This window comes from Trichechus manatus, unplaced genomic scaffold (assembly GCF_000243295.1).
Source record: "Trichechus manatus latirostris isolate Lorelei unplaced genomic scaffold, TriManLat1.0 scaffold00175, whole genome shotgun sequence".
NCBI lineage: Eukaryota > Metazoa > Chordata > Mammalia > Sirenia > Trichechidae > Trichechus > Trichechus manatus.
Genome location: NW_004444111.1, coordinates 2,960,403 through 2,982,944, shown reverse-complemented (window position 1 = coordinate 2,982,944; position 22,542 = coordinate 2,960,403). Strand labels below are relative to the sequence as shown.

Here is a 22,542-nt window from a genome sequence, read left to right as displayed (position 1 = left end):
GAGTCATTTAGGTGTAGACTACTTTGGATGTCAGGTATAAAAAAGCATAAGAACCTTTTAAGAGGTTGGTGAACAGAAAATGCAAGTCTCCTTATGTACATATACTGGTCAGTGGGGGAAAAGTGCTATTAACTACCTCTCCGTGCCAGTTTAATTGGCGCTAAAAAAGGAATATCATTACAGCAAGGTTAAGGCAGTATCTTACTGTCTGAGGCCCAACCAGTCAGAGCAACTTTAAAGGTATTCTGATTTTCTGAGTACTCAGCAATCTTATTCTCAATCAACTTATAACTGACCTTCAGTTCAAACTACAGTGACTAGCCTTTGCAATACTTTTTCTTCCCTGCTGGGTTAGAAAATTGGCTGAAATCCAGTTGGCAAAATTGGCAAAATCTGAAGGCACCTTTTAAATTACTAAATGCAAGTCAGCAATTCTGTAGCCTAAAAAAGCTAAACTCTGTTTAAGTGATTAATTAGCCACTGTTGGCTCCTATGCCAACAGTTACTTAAAATTATTTAAAAGTTATAACAAGCTTAAAAAAAAATTACAGCTTAGGGGTTGCAACATTTGTAACCACAAACTTATTAACCTTGATCTTTTCCATCCTTAGTACTGGCTCTGTTCTCTCCTGATCAGTGTTACCACACCCACCACTATAATAGTCATTATAGTCATATTCCCAGCATATGGAAGGATTATCCATCCTGAGCCCTGGTGGTGCAGTGGTTGAATGCTAGGCTGCTAACCAAAAGGTCAACCCATGCAGCCACTCAGGAGAAAAGACCTGGAGATCTGTTCCCGTAAAGATTACAGCCTAGAAAACCCTACAGGGCAGTTCTACTCTGTCCGATAGGGTTGCTATGAGTCAGAATTGGCACCACGGTAGACAACGACTGTCTTGAGAGTTAGGTGTGGCCATGAGACTTGTCACTATGCTAACAATGAAATGTGAGAAAGAAATGAGGGGTGGCACTTCTGAGCAGAAACTTTTAACAGTCAGTGCACCATTTGCCCTGCTGTCTCTCCTGCCCCAACAACTGTGGACGCATAAAGATGGGGCCTGTCGTTCTGGGTCCCAAATGAGGATGATGAAAAGCAGGGCCTCCCAGCCAACTTGTGATAAACATGTGGTGTGAGTGAGAAATAAACCTTTGCTATTATAAACCACTGACATTTTGGAGTCAGCGTAGCCCACCTTCACTGTATGACTATACGCTCATCTGCAACCTGTTTCTCCAGCTATGGTCTTATCTGTAAGAACATTAGCACCCAAGCCAGTAAGTAACCTCAAAACCAAAAACCAAACCCGCTGCCGTTAGCAGCTGAACTCTTTAACCACTGTGCCACCAGAGCTCCACTAAGTCACCTCAGGACTACTTAATGCTTCCCTCTTCCTCATATCCCGTATTCAACCATTAGTCCTGGAAATCTTACCTTCAAAATAGTTCCAATTCACGTTCTCCTCTACATTCCCATTTACCTCATTTTGACATCTTTGTCCTTGATTATAACTCTATAGCTTCCAAATATTGTCCTTCTAATTCCAAATTTCTCCTGCTCTAAATGACCCTCCACAATGACACCAGAATAACCCTTCTAAAAACTAAAATTTGACTGGTCCTCTCCCGTATTTAAAAACCTTTACCATTTTCCCAGTGTTTACATTGTAAACAGCTGTGAGGCACTTTGGCAACAGGCACTGCCCTAGGCACTACAGGATCAAAGAGGAACCATCTTCCAACACATTGATTTTCAGCTGTGCTGTGGTGGCACAGCTAATTCAATACAAATGTAGAGTAAAATAATAGTTGTGAAATAATTTATTCTTAAAATATAAATTGGAGTGGATTCACATTTCCCTATGAAAACATGGCTCAGACTTATATTCTAATGTTCTTTCTTGAGAGGCAGAGGAAGGGATGGAGTATATAATTATCTGGGCAAAGTCTTCATGGCCCCAGTATTCTACATCGGGCCTCTCCTGAGACTCTGCTGCTGATATAACATTAGTAGTTTAGATATTATTAGAAAACATATCATTGTAGTTCATTATTACAAAATTTTACATTGGAGTTCATCAAATTTGGGACCCCAGTGGATTTTGTTGCAGTCTGTTCTAACACCATCTGTTATTTATGTCCTGGAAGGGGGAAAAAAGGTTAAAAATAAAGTCCAAACTTCAACATACTAAGGTTCTTCAAAATTTGCTTCTAACTGGCCTGTGAGGCCTCATCTCCTTTCACACCCTTCCCGCACCCCTGTTCAGGAATACCATTCTCCCTCTTCTAAACCCCACAAAACCCTGCTCACTTTTCAAGGACTAGTTCAGTAGTCAATTAACATCTTCCATAAAACCTGCCCCAAGACCTCTTGACAGTATTAACTGACCTCTGGGCTGAAGCTTGTGCTCATCACACCATAGTAAATGTCTAAGAATCTACCTACCCAGTGAGCCTGCGAACTCCTCCTTAAGCATCGGGACTACATGTATTCACCTTCGTGTTCCCAGCATCTGGTACTGTGCTTTTAAGATAGCAGGCATGTGACCCGTAGGTATTAAATGAATTGCACTGTGAGAACACATACCATATTCTCACTCATTGATCAGCCTATTCATGGATGTTAGGGTGAACTCTATTATTTTGATAATCCAGAGAAGATTATATATTTATAACCTCTAATTAAAAAAAAATTTTTGAATTCTATTTAACCCTTTCATGGACCACCCCTGGAGGTTACATTTTTCCACCCCTGGAGGTTTACTGGCAGGCATTTGAGCCACTTTAGTATGTTCTGGTGCTGTGGCCGATGCTAGTGCAACTGCCTAAAAAACAAGGAAGTTGGTCTGCACCACATTTAAGTGCTGAGAGCCATGTGTATGAGGGGATGCTCCCTGGAGGAGTGACTGTGTGAAACTTCTGTGTCTTTTGGCTTCGTACATCGAGATAAGGCTGCAAGTATATTTACTCTTTCCTTTGTGTTATTGGAAGGTATGGTTACTGGCATTTGGAAGTATTCAAGTAAATGAGTAATTTTTGGGGTAAAAACAGTTTGTGATGTATTTCCTGGGCCATGGGACTGATATGTCCCACAAGTGTGAACTGCTTCATGGAACATGGTACTGATATGGCCCACTCTGTATCAGACTGGTAATAATTATGTGCAGCAAGTACAATGTTTATTTAGTACTTTGTGTGTATTTTTTGAAAATTGAATAAGATATTTTATGGCTCAAGTGTAACCAGGAAGTACGATGCACCATGGGACTGATATGTCCCACGTGTGTGATGTGCTTCATGGAACATGAGATTGATATGTCCCACTTGCAGTTGGCACCTCATTTTTTCAAATAATAATAATAAACTACCAACAAACAATGATTCAGCATCTATTCCATTGGTGAGAAACCATGGCATCACCAAAAAGTTCAACAACAAAAAAAAGTTCATCCATGAAGGGTTAACTATAAGGCTAGCAAAACTTATATGTATGTTTATGTTTCAGAGAAAGAAAGAGCATGAGCGAGTGAGCCCTAGTGGCACAATAGTTAAGCACTCAGATGCTGAGAGGTCAGCAGTTGGAATCTACCTAGCAGCTCCTCAGGAGAAAGACCTGGCGATCTGCTCCTGTAAAGGTTACAGCCTAGAAAACCCTATGGGACAGTTCTACTCTGTCACTCAGGGTCACTAAGAGTTGAAAACTGACTTGATGGCAACTAACAACAGACACACACACACACACACACACACACACAGTAAAACCTGTGAAAGCTGGAACCTGTGTAAGGCAGAAACCTGTCAGAGAAGGAAAACTCAAGTGGTAGAAAAGTGGTAAGACTATACCCTGTTAAAGGCAGAAAACTTGTGAGACCCGGCAAAACAAGGCAGTCCCGTTGACAAATTGCAGCTCTCACAGGTTTTACTATATATACATGTGTGAATAAATATATCTGTGTGTATACGCACATACACACACACATATACATATATATATACACACATGAATATATACATATATATGTACATAATATATACATATTATTTATATACACATATATGAATATATTATTCATATACATATATATAAAGTTACTCCATGGAACTACCAAAATGCATCTAATTTAGGATGTCATTGATTGCAAGACAAATCATTTTATAGACTACCAAGAAAAGTATAAACACTGCTGATTAAACTACAACACAATACTATAAGACATATTCCGATTTCAGAGACATTAAAACGTGTACCTCAGAATCAACGAAATATGTGCATTTCCATTTTGAAATATTTTCTCACAACAGGACAAGATAAACAGATTTTGATTAAATATTATAGCCAAATCTCAACAATCTAGCAGCAAAATTTTAATGCTGAGTTGGCTTCACCTAACCTCAGAATATTTTTAACTTTTTTCCATCAGGTTAATATATATAAATACAATGTTGTAAGTCCTAAAATAAGACATATACTCAATACCATGTCTCCTCTAGGCCTCAGATAGTTTGAGAAGTCAGAGCCTGAGAAGGAATTCTGAAAACCCTCAAGCTGAGGCAGGAAGAAGTGGATGCTGGAAACATTACTACTTTTCCTGCCCAGAACCTGCTAAAAGGTAGAGGGTGAGGAGGTCAAGAGTAGTGTGTAAACCTGCATGTGTACTGGAGAAGATCTGAGGGGCCTGGCATTGTACAGATTTTCCCCACTATCCGAAAGTAGAGTGTTCCTATGAAACCATCCATTATCCAGAATGGCGTAAAGCAAAGAAGCAATTACCATTAATTCATATGGAAAATTTTTTGTGTGTTCCCAGACCCAAAAAATAACCTACCAAATCATATGAAATAACACATAAAACCTAAAATAACACTAACATATAATAAAAGCAGGAATGATATGATACACAGCCTATATAAAGTAGAAATAATGTATGTAGAGTGTAGTGTCACTTTACCAGAATCGGGAAGACAGCCAGCACACTGGAAGGCTGAGAGGTGGTGGTGGTGATGATGCAGCCCCGGTGGCCTAGCTGGCAATGGCACATAGGGCTGGGTTGAAGGGCTGGGGTTCACATCCCACAGACGAGCAGGATTTATATTAACTGAGTCCTACAGTTAGAGAAATGCACAGGGGACGACAAGTCGAGGACGAGATCCCATGATGCATGGTATGTTTATAAGTCATCACGCATTCACTGGATATGGCTCGGTTGTTCAACAAGGGCTTACGAGTTTGAAAGGCTAGCAAAACTTACATGTATGTTTATGCTATGGCATAAAGTGAACTTTGGAAAAGCAGGGGATACCTGTATAGAGATTTACCCGCGAAGGAGTTTGTGTCCATTATAAAACATAAGCCAAGGTCTCATCTCTTCTGAAGAAAGATGGTGATGATTGGTTGATTTATTAGAGGACAACATATATCTTGTTCTCCTCTCTGGTGGGACTGAGCTTTAAAATGATTGATCACTGAGACCAGAAGAACTATATGGTACACAGCTACCACTACCAACCGTTCTAATGAGGGCCACAATAGATGGATGGATCCTGACAGAATGGGAGGAAAGTGTGGAACAGAACCTCAAATTTCTAAAAAGAAAAATATTAGACCTACAGAACTTGTTGAGACTGGAGGGCTCCCCGAGACTACTGTCCTGAGATACTCTTCAACTCTTGAACCAAAACTAACCCCTGAGGTCACCTTGTAGCTAAATAACAAACTGGCTCAAAAAATAATGAATATCATCTGTGAGTACTATGCTCCTTTAAAAAATCACCTTTATGAGATCAAATGGTCAACAATTACTGTAAAACAAAGATGAGAATGTAAAGGGTCAGGGAAACTAGACTAATGGAAACAACCAGAACAGAAATAATGAGACTGTGAAGAATGTAACCAATGTCACTGAACAACTTGTGTAGAAATTGTCGAACTCAGAGCCTAGACTGCTATGTAAACCTTCACCGAAAACACAATAATTTTTTAAAAATAATATTGAAAAAAAGATTGACCACATTTATTGCCCAGTCCTCTTTGTAGTAGACAATATAGAGCCTCCATAAAAGAAATCACACTTAGGCTAGTGTCAAGAAAGAAGCCCTGGCTTCACCAACTGGTCTGCTGTCACCTAACCTCTCCAAGTCCAATACCATTGCTATACAATCAGAATTATGTCACTTCTACTCAACAGGAGAAAAGAAGGTTCTGTGAAGACAGTGGATGCACAGATACTTGATAAGCTATGGAGGGCAATACGAATGTAGATTACCATGATATTTATTGGGAATTCATACCTTAAACTTCATTAAATCATCCTCAACTGGGTGCACCAGGCAAAACCATTACTGCTTATGCCACTTCATCATATATTCATAAGGCTATTTTACAGCCGACACGTGATATGAGAAAATTTTATTTTGGTGTCTCCAGATACTTTAAGGATAAGTCAGAGTAACCCGAAAACCCTGTGACAGAGTCATTCGGACAAGAGTTCTGGTCCATCTGGTGGAGCATCACAGTAGATCCTATGAAACGTACAACAGAAAGAGAAGGCAGGATTCCTGCACTTGGACAGTTTAGAAAGACATGTCTCAAAAGAGAAGTGATACAAGTTTTAGAAATACACAACTCCAAGTTAATAAAGTTCCTCACGGAATCCAGAATTGAGGTTTTGTTATATTTGTACACAATGGCCATAGACTAGATAAAATCATAGAGGATAATTTATGTTAAAACTTCTCTTCTCACACTTATTTCTCTTTTATTTATGCAGACAGTCTGGGTTTTGACTTTGAGATGTAAGATCCACTTTGCCCTACATTTTTTTCTAAAAAGACTTATTATATTGTTCTTGCATGTGAGATTGAGGAATCAGGAAGACAATGCTATCAGAGTTTTTTAGTTTTGGGGGGCTTTTCAGGGGGAAGGGGGAGGAGAGTGAAATATAAATTATTTTAGTCTTTAAAAATGGGCAGATGTGGGGCATTAAGGGATTTTTAAGAAACAGATACACATATACATTAAGAATAATGTGTGGTAGTGTGCCTCTTATACAAAAGATAGTGGTGAAATACACTTTCAATTAATTAAGTAGTCTTAAAGGTAAGTGTAATTTGTAAATGCTTCTTAAATTCTAAAATACACATTCTGTCTCTCTCATAAACACACACACACTCCTGAATAGCAGCTTAGTCAAGCATCATTTTAAAACAAATTCTTCCCTGGAGAAAACTTATTGCCAAAGCATCTGGACTGTGCTTCCAGGAGGCATTTAACAAGTTACTATCATTTCCCAGACTCACCAGGGTAGCACTGGCTTTTAAATGAATTAGAATTTTCTTTAGAAAAACAAATCTCAGGCCTCCCATAGCACTGGAGAAGGAGGGTGAGCCAAGATTAGGGGCAGCTCTAGCCACAACTTCTCTTTTAGGGGGAACAAAAGGATTCTTACCAGATTTTATTAACCTTATGTGTTCTTGGATCATAGCCCAAGGCCTTCCCTCAAAGACAGGTGTGGCATAAGTGTGTTTTTCTACAGTTAAAGAAAAAACAATAAAGGAGCCCTTGTGGCACAGTGGTTAAAGCATTCAGCTGCTAACCAAATGATCAGCAGTTCGAACCCACAGTAGTAAGATGTGGCAGTCTGCTTCTGTAAGGATTACAGCCTTGGAAACCCTATAGGGCAGTTCTACTCTGTCCTATAGGGTCACTATGAGTTGCAATCGACTTGATGGCAATGGGTTTGGTGTTTTTGGTTTAAAGAGCAAAATAAATGTGACAAAGATAGTTCAATTCACTAGTAAACAGACTTTTGAATAAGTGAGCTGGCACAACAGCAGTCTGGAAGAAAAAAATCTTACACCATATGCAAAAATTAATTCCAGATGGATTAAAGGCAAATTAAAAACATTAAAAATCTTTCAAGCTAGGGGTGAGGGAGGAGTCCTTTCGTAGATTGAAAACACAGGGAAAAAAAGAGACTCGTTCGACCATGTAAAAATTAAAAACTCTTAAATGGATAAATATAAAAAAGTCAATAGACAAAATACATAAGGAAAAATGTTTCTATCATATACAAATACCATCTGAAAATTGGCAAGAATAAACCAGTAATAGAAAAATCAGCAAAAGGCATGATTTCAATTCACAGAAGAGCAAGTACAAACGGTAAATATGTGTGTGTATACATATACAGTCATACATATACAGTCATGCATCGCTTTAACATCCACAATACAGTCTGTGAAACAGGATGTTATGTGATTAGGACATTGTGCAAACATGCCTAAATTGCCAGCAATAGCATTCACTGATTTTTCACCTTCTTGTTTAAAAATCTTCTGTTTCACTTTCAAATCGATATTTCTCCTTTGCCTGTTGCTGCTGCTATCACTAGCACTGGTTTTGCTGCATTTGGGAGCCATGATGCACTTAGATGCTTCAGCTTGTGAGTGGAAGCATACACTGTTACACGGTAAACTTTTTAACTATAAGCAGGGAAAGCTCACATTAACAATAGAAAGTACGGTACATACATAAGCCACTAACAGGCGTTTATTATGACTATCAAGATGTATTATAGGTTATATATGTACTGTACCATCATATGCCTGGCAGAGCAATTGCTTTGTATACAAGACACGAGTTGCATGCAGGAAGCTGTTCTGTTTGCTACATCCCGTTCCCTGATCAGGATTTCTAAACTCTGTTATAACCTTATGGGATCATGGACATATATGCAGTTGGACATTGCCTGAACGGACATTATGCAGTGCATGACGGGGTGTGTGTGTGTGTGTGTGTGTGTGTGTGTGTGTGTGTGTGTGTGTGTGTGTGTGTGTCTGTGTGTGCGTGTGTGTGTGTACACGAAATCACTAATAAACCTTATTGCCGTTGAGTCAATTCCAACTCATAGTGACCCTACAGAACAGAGTAGAATTGCCCCATAGGGTTTCCAAGGAGCGGCTGGTGGAGTCGAGCTGCTGACCTTTTGGTTAGCAGCCAAACACAAATAGACTATAAATGGTATTTATACTTAGTTCATACATTTCCTCCTCTCTCATCTCTACTTAGCATGAAACTCTCCTCTTATATCAAGCAGTATTCAGCTGTATATAATCTGCTCAGATTGGTATCTTCCCATTTAAATCAAGGGAAAAAAATGAAGATGTGGCAAGGTCAGACAGAGTAAGCACAATTCACAAGCTACATGATGTACTTTAAAGTTACTTTGAAGCTTTTCCTTTGGCATTAGAAGAGACTTAAAATTATCTCGTACTTCACTTTTAGCACTTGTCACCTCAACTCTTCTGATAAATACAATTACTTACAGAGTCCTCAGGTGCTAAATGGGCAGACTGATACATATTTCATTCTCCATCAATCACTGGTTGGATGTACAGAGAGAGTTAAGCTGGGCTTTTCCTTCTCTTCTGTATTTCTCTTCCTTAGCCATTACCATGAAGTCAGAAATTCAGTAGAAGATATGAAATGACATTTGGTCACATTTGCTTCTCTCAGTGTCTTGAAATTATCTGTGAATTTCTACTATTTCTCCTCTAGTGTCAGTACTCACATTCTGAAGTCACTGTAGTCCATCCCTTCTTACAAGAGGGAGAAGAGGAGCTACCACAGGAAACTCTAACCACCCAAAATGTAGCACTTTAGAGTTTGTTATGGGATTGCATGTAATAAGAATTGAATAGTCTTATGAACTTGTTAATTTAATTCGTAGTCTTTAACTGGTGTAGTGACAAGCCTAGTTTGTCAGCTTAGTTTCACGTAACACCCAAGAATTTATCTGCAACAAAGTAGGTAACTCTCCATAACTTAAACTCAAATGTAATTGTAGTTGTGAATACACACCATGGTTTGACCAAGATTTTCACAAGATTATTTAACACAAGAGGAAGGGTTCTTTTTTTCAGAGGGGCAGCCACAATGCAACAGTGAACATAGAACACTTAAATCCAATATCCAGGCTGATAAAGAAAATTATCACAATTTCAGAAACAGAGGTAATGCCTACATATGGACATTAAGTGCACAAAATTAGCAAGGAAGTTTAAAAGTGACTGACTCACACGAACCTTGGGGATTAATGAACATCCTGCAGAAAATTAAGAATAGAAGTATACTAAGACTTTTTTATATCACAGAAGCTTTGCGGGTGGGGGAGGATTCTACCAAAAAATGAACAAAGGGTTCAGAAAAATCAGAAAAGAAATGATAAAATTATTAAAGCAATTCTACTAGAAATCAAGAAATACAAATTAGAAAACGTGCTAATTTTCTAATCTAAATTTGCAAAGACTACTAAACACCTATGATATTCAATGATATAAAAAGAGATGGGCTCCCTTACTACTGATGGTAGAAACTGAATGCAATTTAGCAATTTATATCAGCAGGCTAAAAATAATTTTGAATAATAATACCATCCCCAGGAGCCCAAAATGATGAAATTATAGAACTCACCAATTTAAGTACAAAAATACCCTCAGAAACATGGCATGCAATACAATGTCTAGCAACTGGAAAATAGTCAAATAAATACTGTTATATTGGTAAAAATAGAATCCCATTTAGTCATGAAAGTTTTATCTTCAAAGAATATTAATAATGAAGGAAAATGTAAAACCCATTGTTTGTACAATTTTCTCCCAATTATATCCCATGTCTACATATAGCAAAAAGTTAATAATGGTTATATAAGAAGTTATATAACCTCTGGAATTAAAGAAAATATTCATTTTTGTCTTTTTTCCTGTCTGTATTTTCCAAATCCTCTATAAAAATGCTATCTGTGAAAAACAGTAAATATTATTTTTTAAAACATAATCACAAAGCCTCTTTGGCAAAAAGCAATAAAGCAGCAAAAAAAGACACCTTTAAAAAGCTGGACAACTATGCCCATTATAAGTATCAGGTCAGAGAGAAAATCTGAAAATATACAAGCCAAAAAACAATGTGAGGAGTGCCCTATAAATATGATTCCTTGCGAGTATACAACTCTTCATGGCTCATAGAGCACTTTCACCTCCAACAGTGGGTTTCTTAAGTAGAATGGCTTTTATGGTTTTAGCTCATTCTCCAAGATGAAAAGAGAACAGGTAGTTGAGGTAAGAAGTTCATACTACCCTAGCTGAGGAAGAACCAGAACAAAGGAGATTTCAAGGAGCTAGGGCTAAATGCATGGCTATTTTGGTTACGCTCCTGAGTGGGAGAGAAGGGGCAGTGGTGGTTCGTGGTAGACTTCTCATCTTCCATGAGAGAGACCCAGGTTCAATTCCTGGCCAGTACACCTCATATGTAGTCACCATCCATCAGTGGAGGTCTGCATGTTGCTATGATGGTGAACAGGTTTCAGAGGAGCTTCCAGCTAAGAGGGACTAAGAAGAAGGGCTTGGTGGTCTACTTCCAGAAATCTGCCTATGAAAACCCTATGGCTCCTAAGGGTCTGATCTGCAGTTGATCATGGGGATGGTGCAGGCAGGTCAGTGTCTTGTTCAGTTGTGCATGGGGTTGCCATAAGTTGGGAGCCGACTCGGTGGCAGCTAACAACAACTGAGTAGAAGGGAAAAGCAACGGAGGCTGCTAGGTGGTTCCCAATATCCATTCCCCCTGGGTAGGAACTGCTGAGCATTGTGCCCAGTTAAAAGACTTCAATTCCCTGCATCCTGTACAGCCACACACAAGTGTGTACTCCCTGACCAATGAGACAGAAGTGAAGTCCTGTGTAGGATTAGTGGTAAGACATACCCTTTTGCCTTGCCTGTTTTGGGATGCAGACATGAGAGCTACAGCTCCAGAAGCCATCCAGGTCCAAGAGGTGACTTTGAGAGTGAAAATTCCCTGCTGAGGATGACAGGGCAGAAAGACAGAAGGAGCTTGGGTCCCTGACTCTGGACTGCCATACCAGGCCTGTACTATACGCCATCGGATTTCTTTTAAATGAGAAAGAAATTTTCATTTTGGATAAACTACTACTTTTTCTGGGGGGAGAGGAGTGGAGGGGGTTGGTCATGCACAACTGAAATTAACCTTAACCGATGCACCTGGCCATGATGTGCTGCTTTCTTCTGATGCTGTCTACTCTCAGTGCCTCCCTTTGACTTAACTAGTCAAAAGATGGGACCAAAATAACTAGAAAAAATAACAGTATAATGTCCTAATAAAGCTGAATGTCACTTGTTATTTATTTTTATGTTATTTATTTTCAGTGGGTAATTTGAGCCTTCTAGAGCTCTCTCTCTAGACTAACTAATGAAATTGTTTTTAACTTGGGTCTGGTCTTGACTAACTTTGTGGGTTAGTGGTCCAAAGTAAAAAGGAATCCTTAATCTTATTTTAAATATTAACAACCTGCAACATATTAAAATGGAAGCTCTCGAACATATGCTACTGGGGACCAGGAATGACAATGAAATATATGTCAGCTCTTTAATTCTATCCATCCCTTACTTGCCCATTGCTGCTAAAGGAAGAAGGTGACAATCCAAAGTGAATATGAACCATGGAACATATCTGTTATGTAGTAGGTAATTAGGAAGCACCAGTTATAACGGATTATGTAGCCTATTAAAAAAGAAAGAGTAATGAGATGCCCAAAAAAGCCCACTCGAGTAACTCCAGAACCTCTGCACATACAGGTACATTTAAAAAAGAAAAAGTAAACACCTCTTTTCTGTTACATTTAGATATCTCAATGCAGTTCCCTGCTAGGAGGAAGATACCGTCAAAGTGAACTAATGAATTTTCAATTCTAACATGCTGAAGTCTGGTATTGAGAAAATTGTCATCTGAAAAAAAAGTATCTGGCTAAGGAAATTTCTCCCTACTGAGTGGAGAAAAAAAAGCCCAGAACATAACTTATTTTAAATCTTCACAGGGATACACACATAAGCACTACTCACAGACGATTATATTCCCCTCTAAGCTATAAGCAGGCCTAATTATAACAGCTTACTATACATGTTACATATTAACTTGAATAACAAATATCTTCACTACTTTAAAGACTTCATATTGCATTTAAAGTCAATAACTTGGTATTTCTTAAACAACCATTAAGCCATCAAAGCCCAAGTGGTATTTACATATGTCAAACTAGGTTAAGAATTAGCAGAATCAATTGAAATAACTTGCCCTATAATTGTAATTTATGCACAGAATTGGAAAAGAGGTTGGGAGCATTGTTTTCTCCCCCTCTTCTTTTATCACCATGAAAATACTTAACACGATGGCATAAAAGGAAACTCATTGTCTGGAATTAAAACACTATGGTTTCAAGTCAATCCTGGAGCTATTCTAGGAAGATGACAACTGTACCAAATTAGCAGTTGTAGTTTTGTAACACTATTTGAACCAAGTGGCTTGCTTGGCTTAGAAGTAAGATTGCTGGTGCCCACTGCTTGGCTTAGAAGTGAGATCGCTGGTACCCAGAGAAGATGAGACAATGGGTAGTTCAACAGTTAGCTGACTATCCAATCAGTCTTTTTCTTTACTGGTAATAGAGCTGACTAGTTTCTAAGAATTGTGGCATTCTAATCCACATACTGTAGTCCCTGGGTGATGCAACGGAAAACATGCTTGGCCGTGAAATGAAAGGTTGGAGGTTCAAGTCCACCCAGAGTAGCCTTGGAAGAAAAGTCCGACGATCTACTTCCCAAAAAAATTAGCCATTGAAAACCCTACAGAGCACAGTTCTACTCTGACACACACAGGGTCACCATGAGCTGGTATCAACTTGACGGCAACCGACTTCAACCATCTATATACTCAGGAATCATGGGAACAAGCATGATGATACCAACAACTAAGAATTTAATGACATAGCAACAGTAATATGTAAAGCAGATTTCTTAATCAATTTTAGAATGAAAAAACTAGCAAGATAGCTAATTTTTTTAATTGTGCTTTAAGTGAAAGTTTACAGCTCAAGTTCTTTCTCATACAAAAATTTATACACACATTGTTATGTGACCCTAGTTGCTCCCTCTACAATGTGACAGCACACTCCTCCTTTCCACCCTGGATTTCCCATGTCCATTCAACCAGCTCCCATCTCTTTCTGCCTTCTCATCTCGCCTCTGGACAAGAGCTGACCATTTAGTCTCATGTATCTACTCGAACTAAGAAGCACACTCTTCACGAATATCAAGCGAGCTAAAAATTTAAAAATGAGTTCTAATTTATTTAAAATATTGATGATAACTGACCCTAAGGATCATTAGTTTATAAATCATGATGGCTTTCTAGTCTCTATTTTTCCTGCTGCTAATATTAGGACCTCTCATCTTAGTTGGAGCCCTAGTGGCACAGTGGTTAAGAGCTCGGCAGCTAACCAAAAGGTCACCCGTTCAAATCCACCAGCTGCTCTTTGGAAACCCTATAGGGCAGTTCTACTCTGTCCTATAGGGTCACTATGAGTCAGAATCGATTCGACGGCAACGGGCTTGGTTTTGGATATCATCTTAATTCCAGTTGATATAACTAAGAATATAATGCCTAAGTCAACTGAAACAAAAGTGAAATTCTATTTCAGACTTGCAGAGTTCATAGACAGTTTTAGTAAATACAGATAATTTGGATCTTAAATTTTTAATACTGGGATTTGCTCTTTCATTTATTAATGTTTTTCAAGTGCTTCCTGCATGCTAGGCATTATACTAAGAACTAGGAATAGTAAAAAAATAATTTTATATACCTTTAACTTGAAATGCAAGCAAATATTGTTGTGAAATTAGGAATGGGGTGGGGGCAGGGAGGTAAGGGAGGATCTTCGTGTGGAAATGTCTTCTAGAAGAAGAATTAATCTCATGAATTTAAGTATTTTAACAGATATTTTATATTTTGTCAGGTATGACAAAGTAATATATAAAGTGGCAATAAACATTATTTTTCACTTGCATATAATAGCTGGTGCTCTTAAGACTGATGTTCTGCAGAAGATGAGACGGGAGTTTCTGAGTCATCTTAGAAATGCAGCTCAGTAAGTGAAAAGACAGATACCTCAGGAATCTCAAACAAAAATAAATGAGTTTACAAGCTGGTTGACAAGAACTTGCTATTTCAATAAGGCAGCCAAATGAGCAAAAGAGACAAAAATACTCCCTCTTGAAACTATGATACAGTAGGCCACAATGGTCAAACCAGTTTACCTTTTACAGATTGTTACAGATTGAATTGTGTCCCCCAAAAATGTGTGTCAAATTGGCTAAGCCATGATTCCCAGTATTGTGTGGTTGTCCACCATTTTGTGATTTGACGTGATTATCCTATGTGTTGTAAATGCTAACCTCTATGATGTTAATGAGGTAGGATTAGAGGCAGTCATGTTAATGAGGCAGGACACAATCGACAGGGTTAGGTTGTATCTTGAGTCAATCTCTTTTGAGATATAAAAGAGAGAATCAAGCAGTGAGGAGAGGGACCTCCTACCACCAAGAAAGGAGAGCCCAGAGAGGAGCACGTCCTTTGGACCTGGGGTGTCTGCACTGAGAAGCTCCTAGAACAGGGGAAGATTGATAATAAGGACCTTCCCTCCCCCAGAGCCGACAGAGACAGAAATCCTTCCCCTGAAGCTGGCGTCCTGAATTTGGACTTCTTGTCTGTGAGACCATAAATTTCTCTTTGTTAAAGCCATCCACTTGTGGTATTTCTGTTATAGCAGCACTAGATAACTAAAGACACAGATGAACTGTCTTAGTGTTTTTACTTGCAATGTGGATATTAATTTCACTTAAGACTCTGCAAACAGCCAGCTTACTTGAAAAGCATGGACACTGCAGAAGCTATGTCCAAGTCTTGTTAAATGTTCATCACTGTTCACTGCCCACTACAACGTCCTCTCCTATTCTTTTTCATAATTTTTAGGCATGACCAATTAGTCAGAATAGGTGAGAACCAGAGGCAAGTAAAAGTATACAGTATATGAGAGAAGATTAAAGAGACCTTCTTCATCATCCACTTCGTATAAAACATTCTACTAGGCACTTCTTTCCTGCTAACAGTTACATAACTATAGCTGTTCAAAAAATTTCTCCAGTAATAGTAGTGATGAATTCATGCTGAAAAACGAATCAAGAGTCCAAACCCATTGTTTTGGTACCATTTGGTCAGACTCATACATGATTCTGGATTTGCAGACAGTTAAAAGTTCCTTTTCTAACTTCCCACTCTGGTCTCTCCCAAGCCCAATCTTGGGTTATTAAGTTTATAACACTTTTCTAAAGACCTTACACCAAATTTTTATAACCCACTGATTACTAGATCAATGACCCAGAAGGAAACAGACAAAAGTTATCAAGAGCATTTCCCTGAGTTTCTTTATCCATAGAAAACCAAACCAAACCAAATCAAACCTGTTACTGTTGGTCGATTCCGACCCATGGCAACCCTAGAGGACAGAGTAGAACTGCCCCATAGGGTTTCCAAGGAGTGGCTGGTGGATTCGAACTGCTGACCCTTTTGGTTAGCAGCCATAGCTCTTAACCACTGCGCCACCAGCGCTCCAGTATATCTACTTAGCTGCCTCCAATTCCTACCACCTTCTTTTTTTTCTCTCCCCATCTGTCTATGCCATTTCGACCTTCCTTTTCCTTTCATCGAACAGAGCCATTAACTCAACTTTTACTGCTCTAGACCAGCAATCTTCAAGCTGGAGTACATGTCTGAAGCAAAGCCAGTAGTTCCCAAGGGGATCACCATCACAGTTGTAAGGAATCCCCAACTTCCACATGTACTCTTGCCTAAAAACTGAACTGCCTGGAATTGTAACTGTGAGGGAGGAACAGGGTTGTGTTCTTCACCACCTCCCCCAACTCCGCTTCACAATCAACCTGCTCTCACTTAAGTAATGTATTTGTTTTATGTACTCTAGACCCTTTAAGATGTAAAGACCTCAGGGTGACAAACAAAGGGACAAATAAAAATGTTGATACAGGTTGAGAGATGAACACTTCCAATATTTGAGTAACAAATCCTTTTATAAGTCAGTCAATTTCCAATTCTTTGTTTTAAACTCCTGAAAGATTTAAATATGAAGAGCTTTATGGTCAAAAGAAATACAAAATACTAGATTTCAATTTGTTTTCTCACAGAAGGTATGACAGAGTGATCAATAAAATACATTCAAGCATAAAAAAGATAAAAATTAGGATAGTTCTGTAGGGGAAGGGAAATGGAAATACAAATTTAAGGAGAAAAAGAAAATTGCTAAAAGTTAAAGAAGAAATTTTTAGTGCATTTTTTAAGTGAATGATATCAGGAATCAAATATAGATGCTACCTGAGTTTTTAAAATGATGTAACAATTGAATTAAAAATGTGAATATTTACAATAAATTGAAAAATTACATCCTTTGTAAGCATTTAAATTTAGGAAAAAAAGTTGTAGCCATCAACTTACAAATGTGCATAGAGTATAGAGTTTTAAAGAATCTTTGAAGCACTACAGGAGCAAAACGTTGGAAAAATGCTGCTCTAGACCAAATCTTCAGAGCCTTTCCAGGAAGAAATAAGGAGACAGACTGAACAATTGCCCACCTACCCAGTTTTGAGTGAGGATAAATTAGGGGTGGAGTGGGGATTAGTATTCTCTACACCCTCTCCTTGGTCCTAAACACATTCGTTGAACCTAGTTCTAGAGCCAACAATTTATAAAACTGATGATCAGTTTAAATATCTGATCTTAATTTCACTGCTGACTGGGGTTACACCTTTGCTGTTCAGATTTAGCTCACTCTCAAGGAGAACCACTGGAGTGCTTTCTTTTGAGCCTTCCAGAAAGACATGTGAGACAATACAATGAAAGGTTCCCTAACTTTGTACCTATTTCATCTTACCATACAAAGACAAATCTCAGCATTGGAACGTAACAGTGAACGCATCTGTCAGATGGGCATTTTGTGAGTGACACGCAAATTGCAAAGAATTGGAGAGTTCTTTACTTTTTGTATAGTTAGTATCTTAAATAGGCAACCGTATTGAAGAGTAACCTCAAGAGATGCACTACATATCCTAAACCCACCACCACTCCACTTTTTTCCTTCTTTCCTGATTCTGCCCCTCACCTCCTTTGAGCTACTCCTTTGGGAGGCAGAAAGTTGTCTAAATATAAAGGAGCGCTTAATTCAGTGTCTACACTTTTAAAAATATTGACTTTCCAGTCCTCAAGTTTTGAGAGAGACAGTGCAGCTATTTAGCAGACCTTAAAGCTACTCTAAACCTACCCCCACTTTGTATGAGAAAGTAGCAGCTTGTGATAAGAGGGCAGTCTTCAGAGTCAGGAAAAACAAACAGACAAACCCGCCGCCCTTGAGTGGATTCTGACTCACAGCGACCCTATAGGACAGAGCAGAACTGCCCCTCTAGAGTTTCCAAGGAACGCCTGGTGGAGTCGAACTGCCGACCTTTTGGTTAGCAGCCGTACAGCCCGTTTCAAATTCCACTCTACCATTTACTAAGTATGAGTCTTCCAGCAAGTCACTCACTCTACTTCTCTTAATCCCTGATCCCAAAGTCCTTAAAATGGGGGTGGTGCTAAGGATTCGAGACCATAGATGTAAAAAGAAAAAAACCCCAAAACCAAACCCGTTATTGTGGAGTTGATTCCAACTCACAGCGACCCTACAGACAGAGTAGAACTGACACACAGGGTTTCCAAGGCGCCGCTGGTGGATTCAAACTGCTGACCTTTTAGTTAGCAGCTTAAGCTCTGGAGCTCTTAACCACTGCACTACCATGGTCCCAAAAGATGTCACCTCCCCCCACACCGAAAAAACCCACTGCCATCAAGTCGATTTCAACTCGGTTTTTTTTTTTTTTTTAACCACATAGCATATAGTAGTAGGCAGTCAATAATCAACAGTTATGAAACCAGATTTTTTAAAAATGTTCTTTAATGGTGTGGAGCTGTGGTTAAGAGCTACAGAGAGCTACAGCTGCTACCCAAAAGGTTGACAATTCGAATCCACCAACTGCTCCTTGGAAACCCTGCTCTATAGGGTCACTATGAGTAGGAATCGACTCGAGGGCAATGGTTGTTAAAAAAAAAAACAGGCAGCAATTTTCTCTTAGCATAGTGTCAACTAATGGCATGTTTTCCCATTTCTTTCTCGCCTCTTTTAAAACAAGTGATTTGGAAAATGACTGTCTTTCATGTCTAAGTATAGTGTGAACTGTGTGTTGCGTAAAACGTACCTGCAGTACTGAAACTGGCAAAGGACATACACAGGGACAGGGCTGCATGAAACTTGAGTTTTCATATATCACATTTATAAATATGTCAGCATATTCCATTCATATGTCTGTGAAACAAAACATGTTTAAAAAGAAGCACAGAATCTATGATTGATTCTTTTAAAATCTACCCAAATTAAAATGGTTAGGTAACACTGTCTTCCACCAAATTAGCAAAGATTAAAAAAAAGAGAGATACTCAATATTGTAAAGATGTGCTCATAGGAGTATAAATGAGTTTAACCTTTCTTTAAAGCTATTTGACAATGTGTATCAAGGATCTTAAAAAAGATTCACACGTGATACTCAGCAAGTTAGGAATATATCTTAATCAAAATAAATAGATTTATATACAAGAGTGTTCATCATATCATTACTTATAATATCAAAAAGCTGAAGCAAACTAATGTCTGCAATACAAAAAAACAAATCAGTTGCCATTCGAGTCAATTCTGATTCATGGCTACCCTATGTGTGTCAGAGTAGAGCTGTGTCTGATAGGTTTTCAATGGCTGTTTGTTTTTTTCCCCCCCCCGAAACAGATCACCAGGGCTTTCTTCTGAGGTGCCTCGGGGTGGCTTCAAACCGCCAGCCTCTCAGTTAGTAGCCGAGAGCCCAGCCATTTGTGCCACAGTGTCTACATAAAGGGACTGGATTCTATAATATTGCCATTCTGTGGAATATTATGCAGCTATTAAAAATCATGGAGTCCCAAGGTGGTGCAAATGGAAAAGCACTTGGCTGCTAACCTAAAGGTTGGAGGCTCGAGTCCACCCAGAGGCACCTCAGAAGAAAGGCCTAGCAATCTACTTCTGAAAAAAAAAATCAGCCATGGAAAACCTCATGGAGCACAGCTCTACTCTGACACGCATGCGGTAGCCATGAGTCAGAACTGACTCGATGGCAACTGGTTTCTTTAAAAATCATATTAACAAAAGATATTTAAATAGCATGGGATTGTTAAGTAAAAGAAGCAAGATATAAAGCAGTATCTGGCTGTAATTATAAATATGTGTGTGGCACTGTGATTCTCAAGTTATAATAAGAAAAATAAGAGAAATTTACAATAAAGAATTAGACTTAATGCATGGAGCTCAAAATCCAGTCCATGATTTGAAAGGACACAGTGTTAAGACCTACTACCCACATCATAATTTTAAAAAGAAGTGTGGGATAAGTACACTGCTGATTCAGATCCTTTTATGAATGGCAGGTGCAGGAAAGTGGACAATAAAACTAAAAGTTCTATCTGAAACTGATACTCAGCCTCCTTAAACTTCCAGTTTAATGAAGCTTTTGGGTGGCTTTTACGCCACTTGCACCAGTGCTCTCTGTCTAGCTCATGAGTTTGGCAGAGCGTGCGAAGTTGAGAGAAGGCTGGAAAAGGTGAGGACTCAGAACCTCCCAATATACACAATCTTGCACAGTGAAGGAGGAAATGAAATACTGTGATTTTACACACACACACCAGGGTCAGGTCTCCATATACATATTTAAAGTACAAAACACTTTTCCACCCCCATTCTAAGCAGAAATGCCTCAACAAACCACCTGTCTCCCCATCCCCTCCACTCAACAGCTACTGTCATCCCCACTTCATCACTGGTTTTAAAAGTCTTAGTTTATTCCCAATGCCCACCACTGCCACCACCAACCAAACAAGACTAGCAAGTGCGCCAAGATTGTTTTCCAGCACTCATGAACTTTCCTGCATTTATTTTTCGTATCAGTATACTTCAAGAGTTTAACCCCACAGATAAGAAACAGAATAAAAATTCCTTTGGACATATATACATCTCATGTTACACACTCTTTTATTCCAGAAAACAAAGAGTAACCCAAGTCCCTGTGATTGAAACAGTGCACTTCTGACTTGGCCTGCGTGGCCACAGCTCTATCTGCCTGCCTGCCTGGGCCCAGGTGTTTCCAGCAGCCCCACCGAGGAGCAGGCTTCTTTCTGCAAACAGCCTGGAATCGAATGAAGCCAAAATTAACTGCAGTTATTCTGAAAACACAGAAGGCAAAACACACCTAAATCGCCAGCTTACATTTCACAACTCTCAAACTGAAAGGTGGCTACTTGTTTGACAGTATACACATCTATCTACTTGTTTGCAGATGTCACACTGCAGAAAAAACAGTTGGGGGATGTTTGGTTGGTTTCTGGTGGTCAATTTCAGGAAAGACAAGAGTTTCTTAGTTCTGAGCTCAAGTTTCAATGAATTTTTTTGTGACTTAATTTTTTTCCAGGCTGGAAACGCGCTAAGCTAATAATTAACCTTAAGCATACCATCACTTCTGCTCCAAACATTTTCTACACACAGCCCTAAATTACTTTCAGTTCGGTTAAACAAAACAGACAAGCTGTAATAAAAGGTCTCTGAGAAATATGATCCCTTTCATTGGTCACCCAGGAGCTTTTCCTCTTAAATCTGCTGCTGCACCCAAAATAAAGATGCCACCCAGAGCACAATTATTTTTGTAAGAAAGTTGCCTAAGATAACTCTTCAGGGTTTCCCAGGTTGAGTAATTCTTGCAGGCGGGTGGGGATGGACAGCTCGCCTGCAAGATTACTATCTGCAGAGGTTTCCCCATATTGAGTTTTTTTTTTTTTTTTTAAGCGTCCTTTTTAATTATACTGCAAGGGCTCTGATTTCCACATCTCTGGCTGCCGGGGGTAGTTGAGAGCAACACGCCAGGGCTGCGGCAGCCGCTCCGGCCAACTCCAGGAGCTGGCAGCCCACTCCCCGACCCGGTCCCACCCTCTCGGGCACAGGCGCACACACCCGCGCCCAGACTGCGGTCCGCGCCCGTCTCCCCTGCGCTCCGGGCCGGCCAGGACCTACCGCTGTCCAGCCGCGCGATCTGGGGCAGCCGGTATGTGCTGACCAGAAGGTCGAGCGGAACGGCCACCGAGCTCCACTTCACATCCTTGAGGCTGCAACCCAGCGAGAGAGCCGGGTCCATCTTCCCCGTCTCCTCCTGCCCGGCGCTCCCTCCGCCGCCGCCGGCACCACCGCGCCTAGGCGGCCCCGCTGTCTGCGCTCGCGGTCTAAGGCGCACGGGAGACAGTGGCAGCTTCGGTTGCGGGCAGCCCGGGGGCGCCGCGGCTGAGACGACCCGGAGGGAGGGGGCCTGCTCCCGGCTCAGCTGCTGCTGCGGGGCATGGCTGGGCGCCCCAGTGCACTCAAGCCCGGGAAGGACTCGAAGCAGCCCGGCTGCCGCGGACGGCGGCGGTCGGGGTGGCTGTGGCGGACGGCGGCGGCTGGGGTGGCTGCGGCGGCTCCCGCTCTGCCTCCTCCTCTG

The 22,542-nt window shown here is 39.9% G+C and overlaps 1 protein-coding gene across 2 annotated transcripts in view; it reads right to left on the bottom strand.

Annotated features, from left to right (window-relative positions):
- Positions 1-22,248, bottom strand: part of GAREM1 (GRB2 associated regulator of MAPK1 subtype 1) — a 206,399-nt gene extending 184,151 nt beyond the window's left edge. For both annotated transcript variants that reach the window (XM_004386888.2, XM_012558551.1), the window contains exon 1: positions 22,083-22,248. In XM_004386888.2, the coding sequence (XP_004386945.1) occupies positions 22,083-22,203 (121 nt within the window). In that variant the 5' untranslated portion in view covers positions 22,204-22,248. The remainder of the gene's footprint in view (positions 1-22,082) is intronic.
- Between the last annotated feature and the right edge of the window lie 294 nt (positions 22,249-22,542).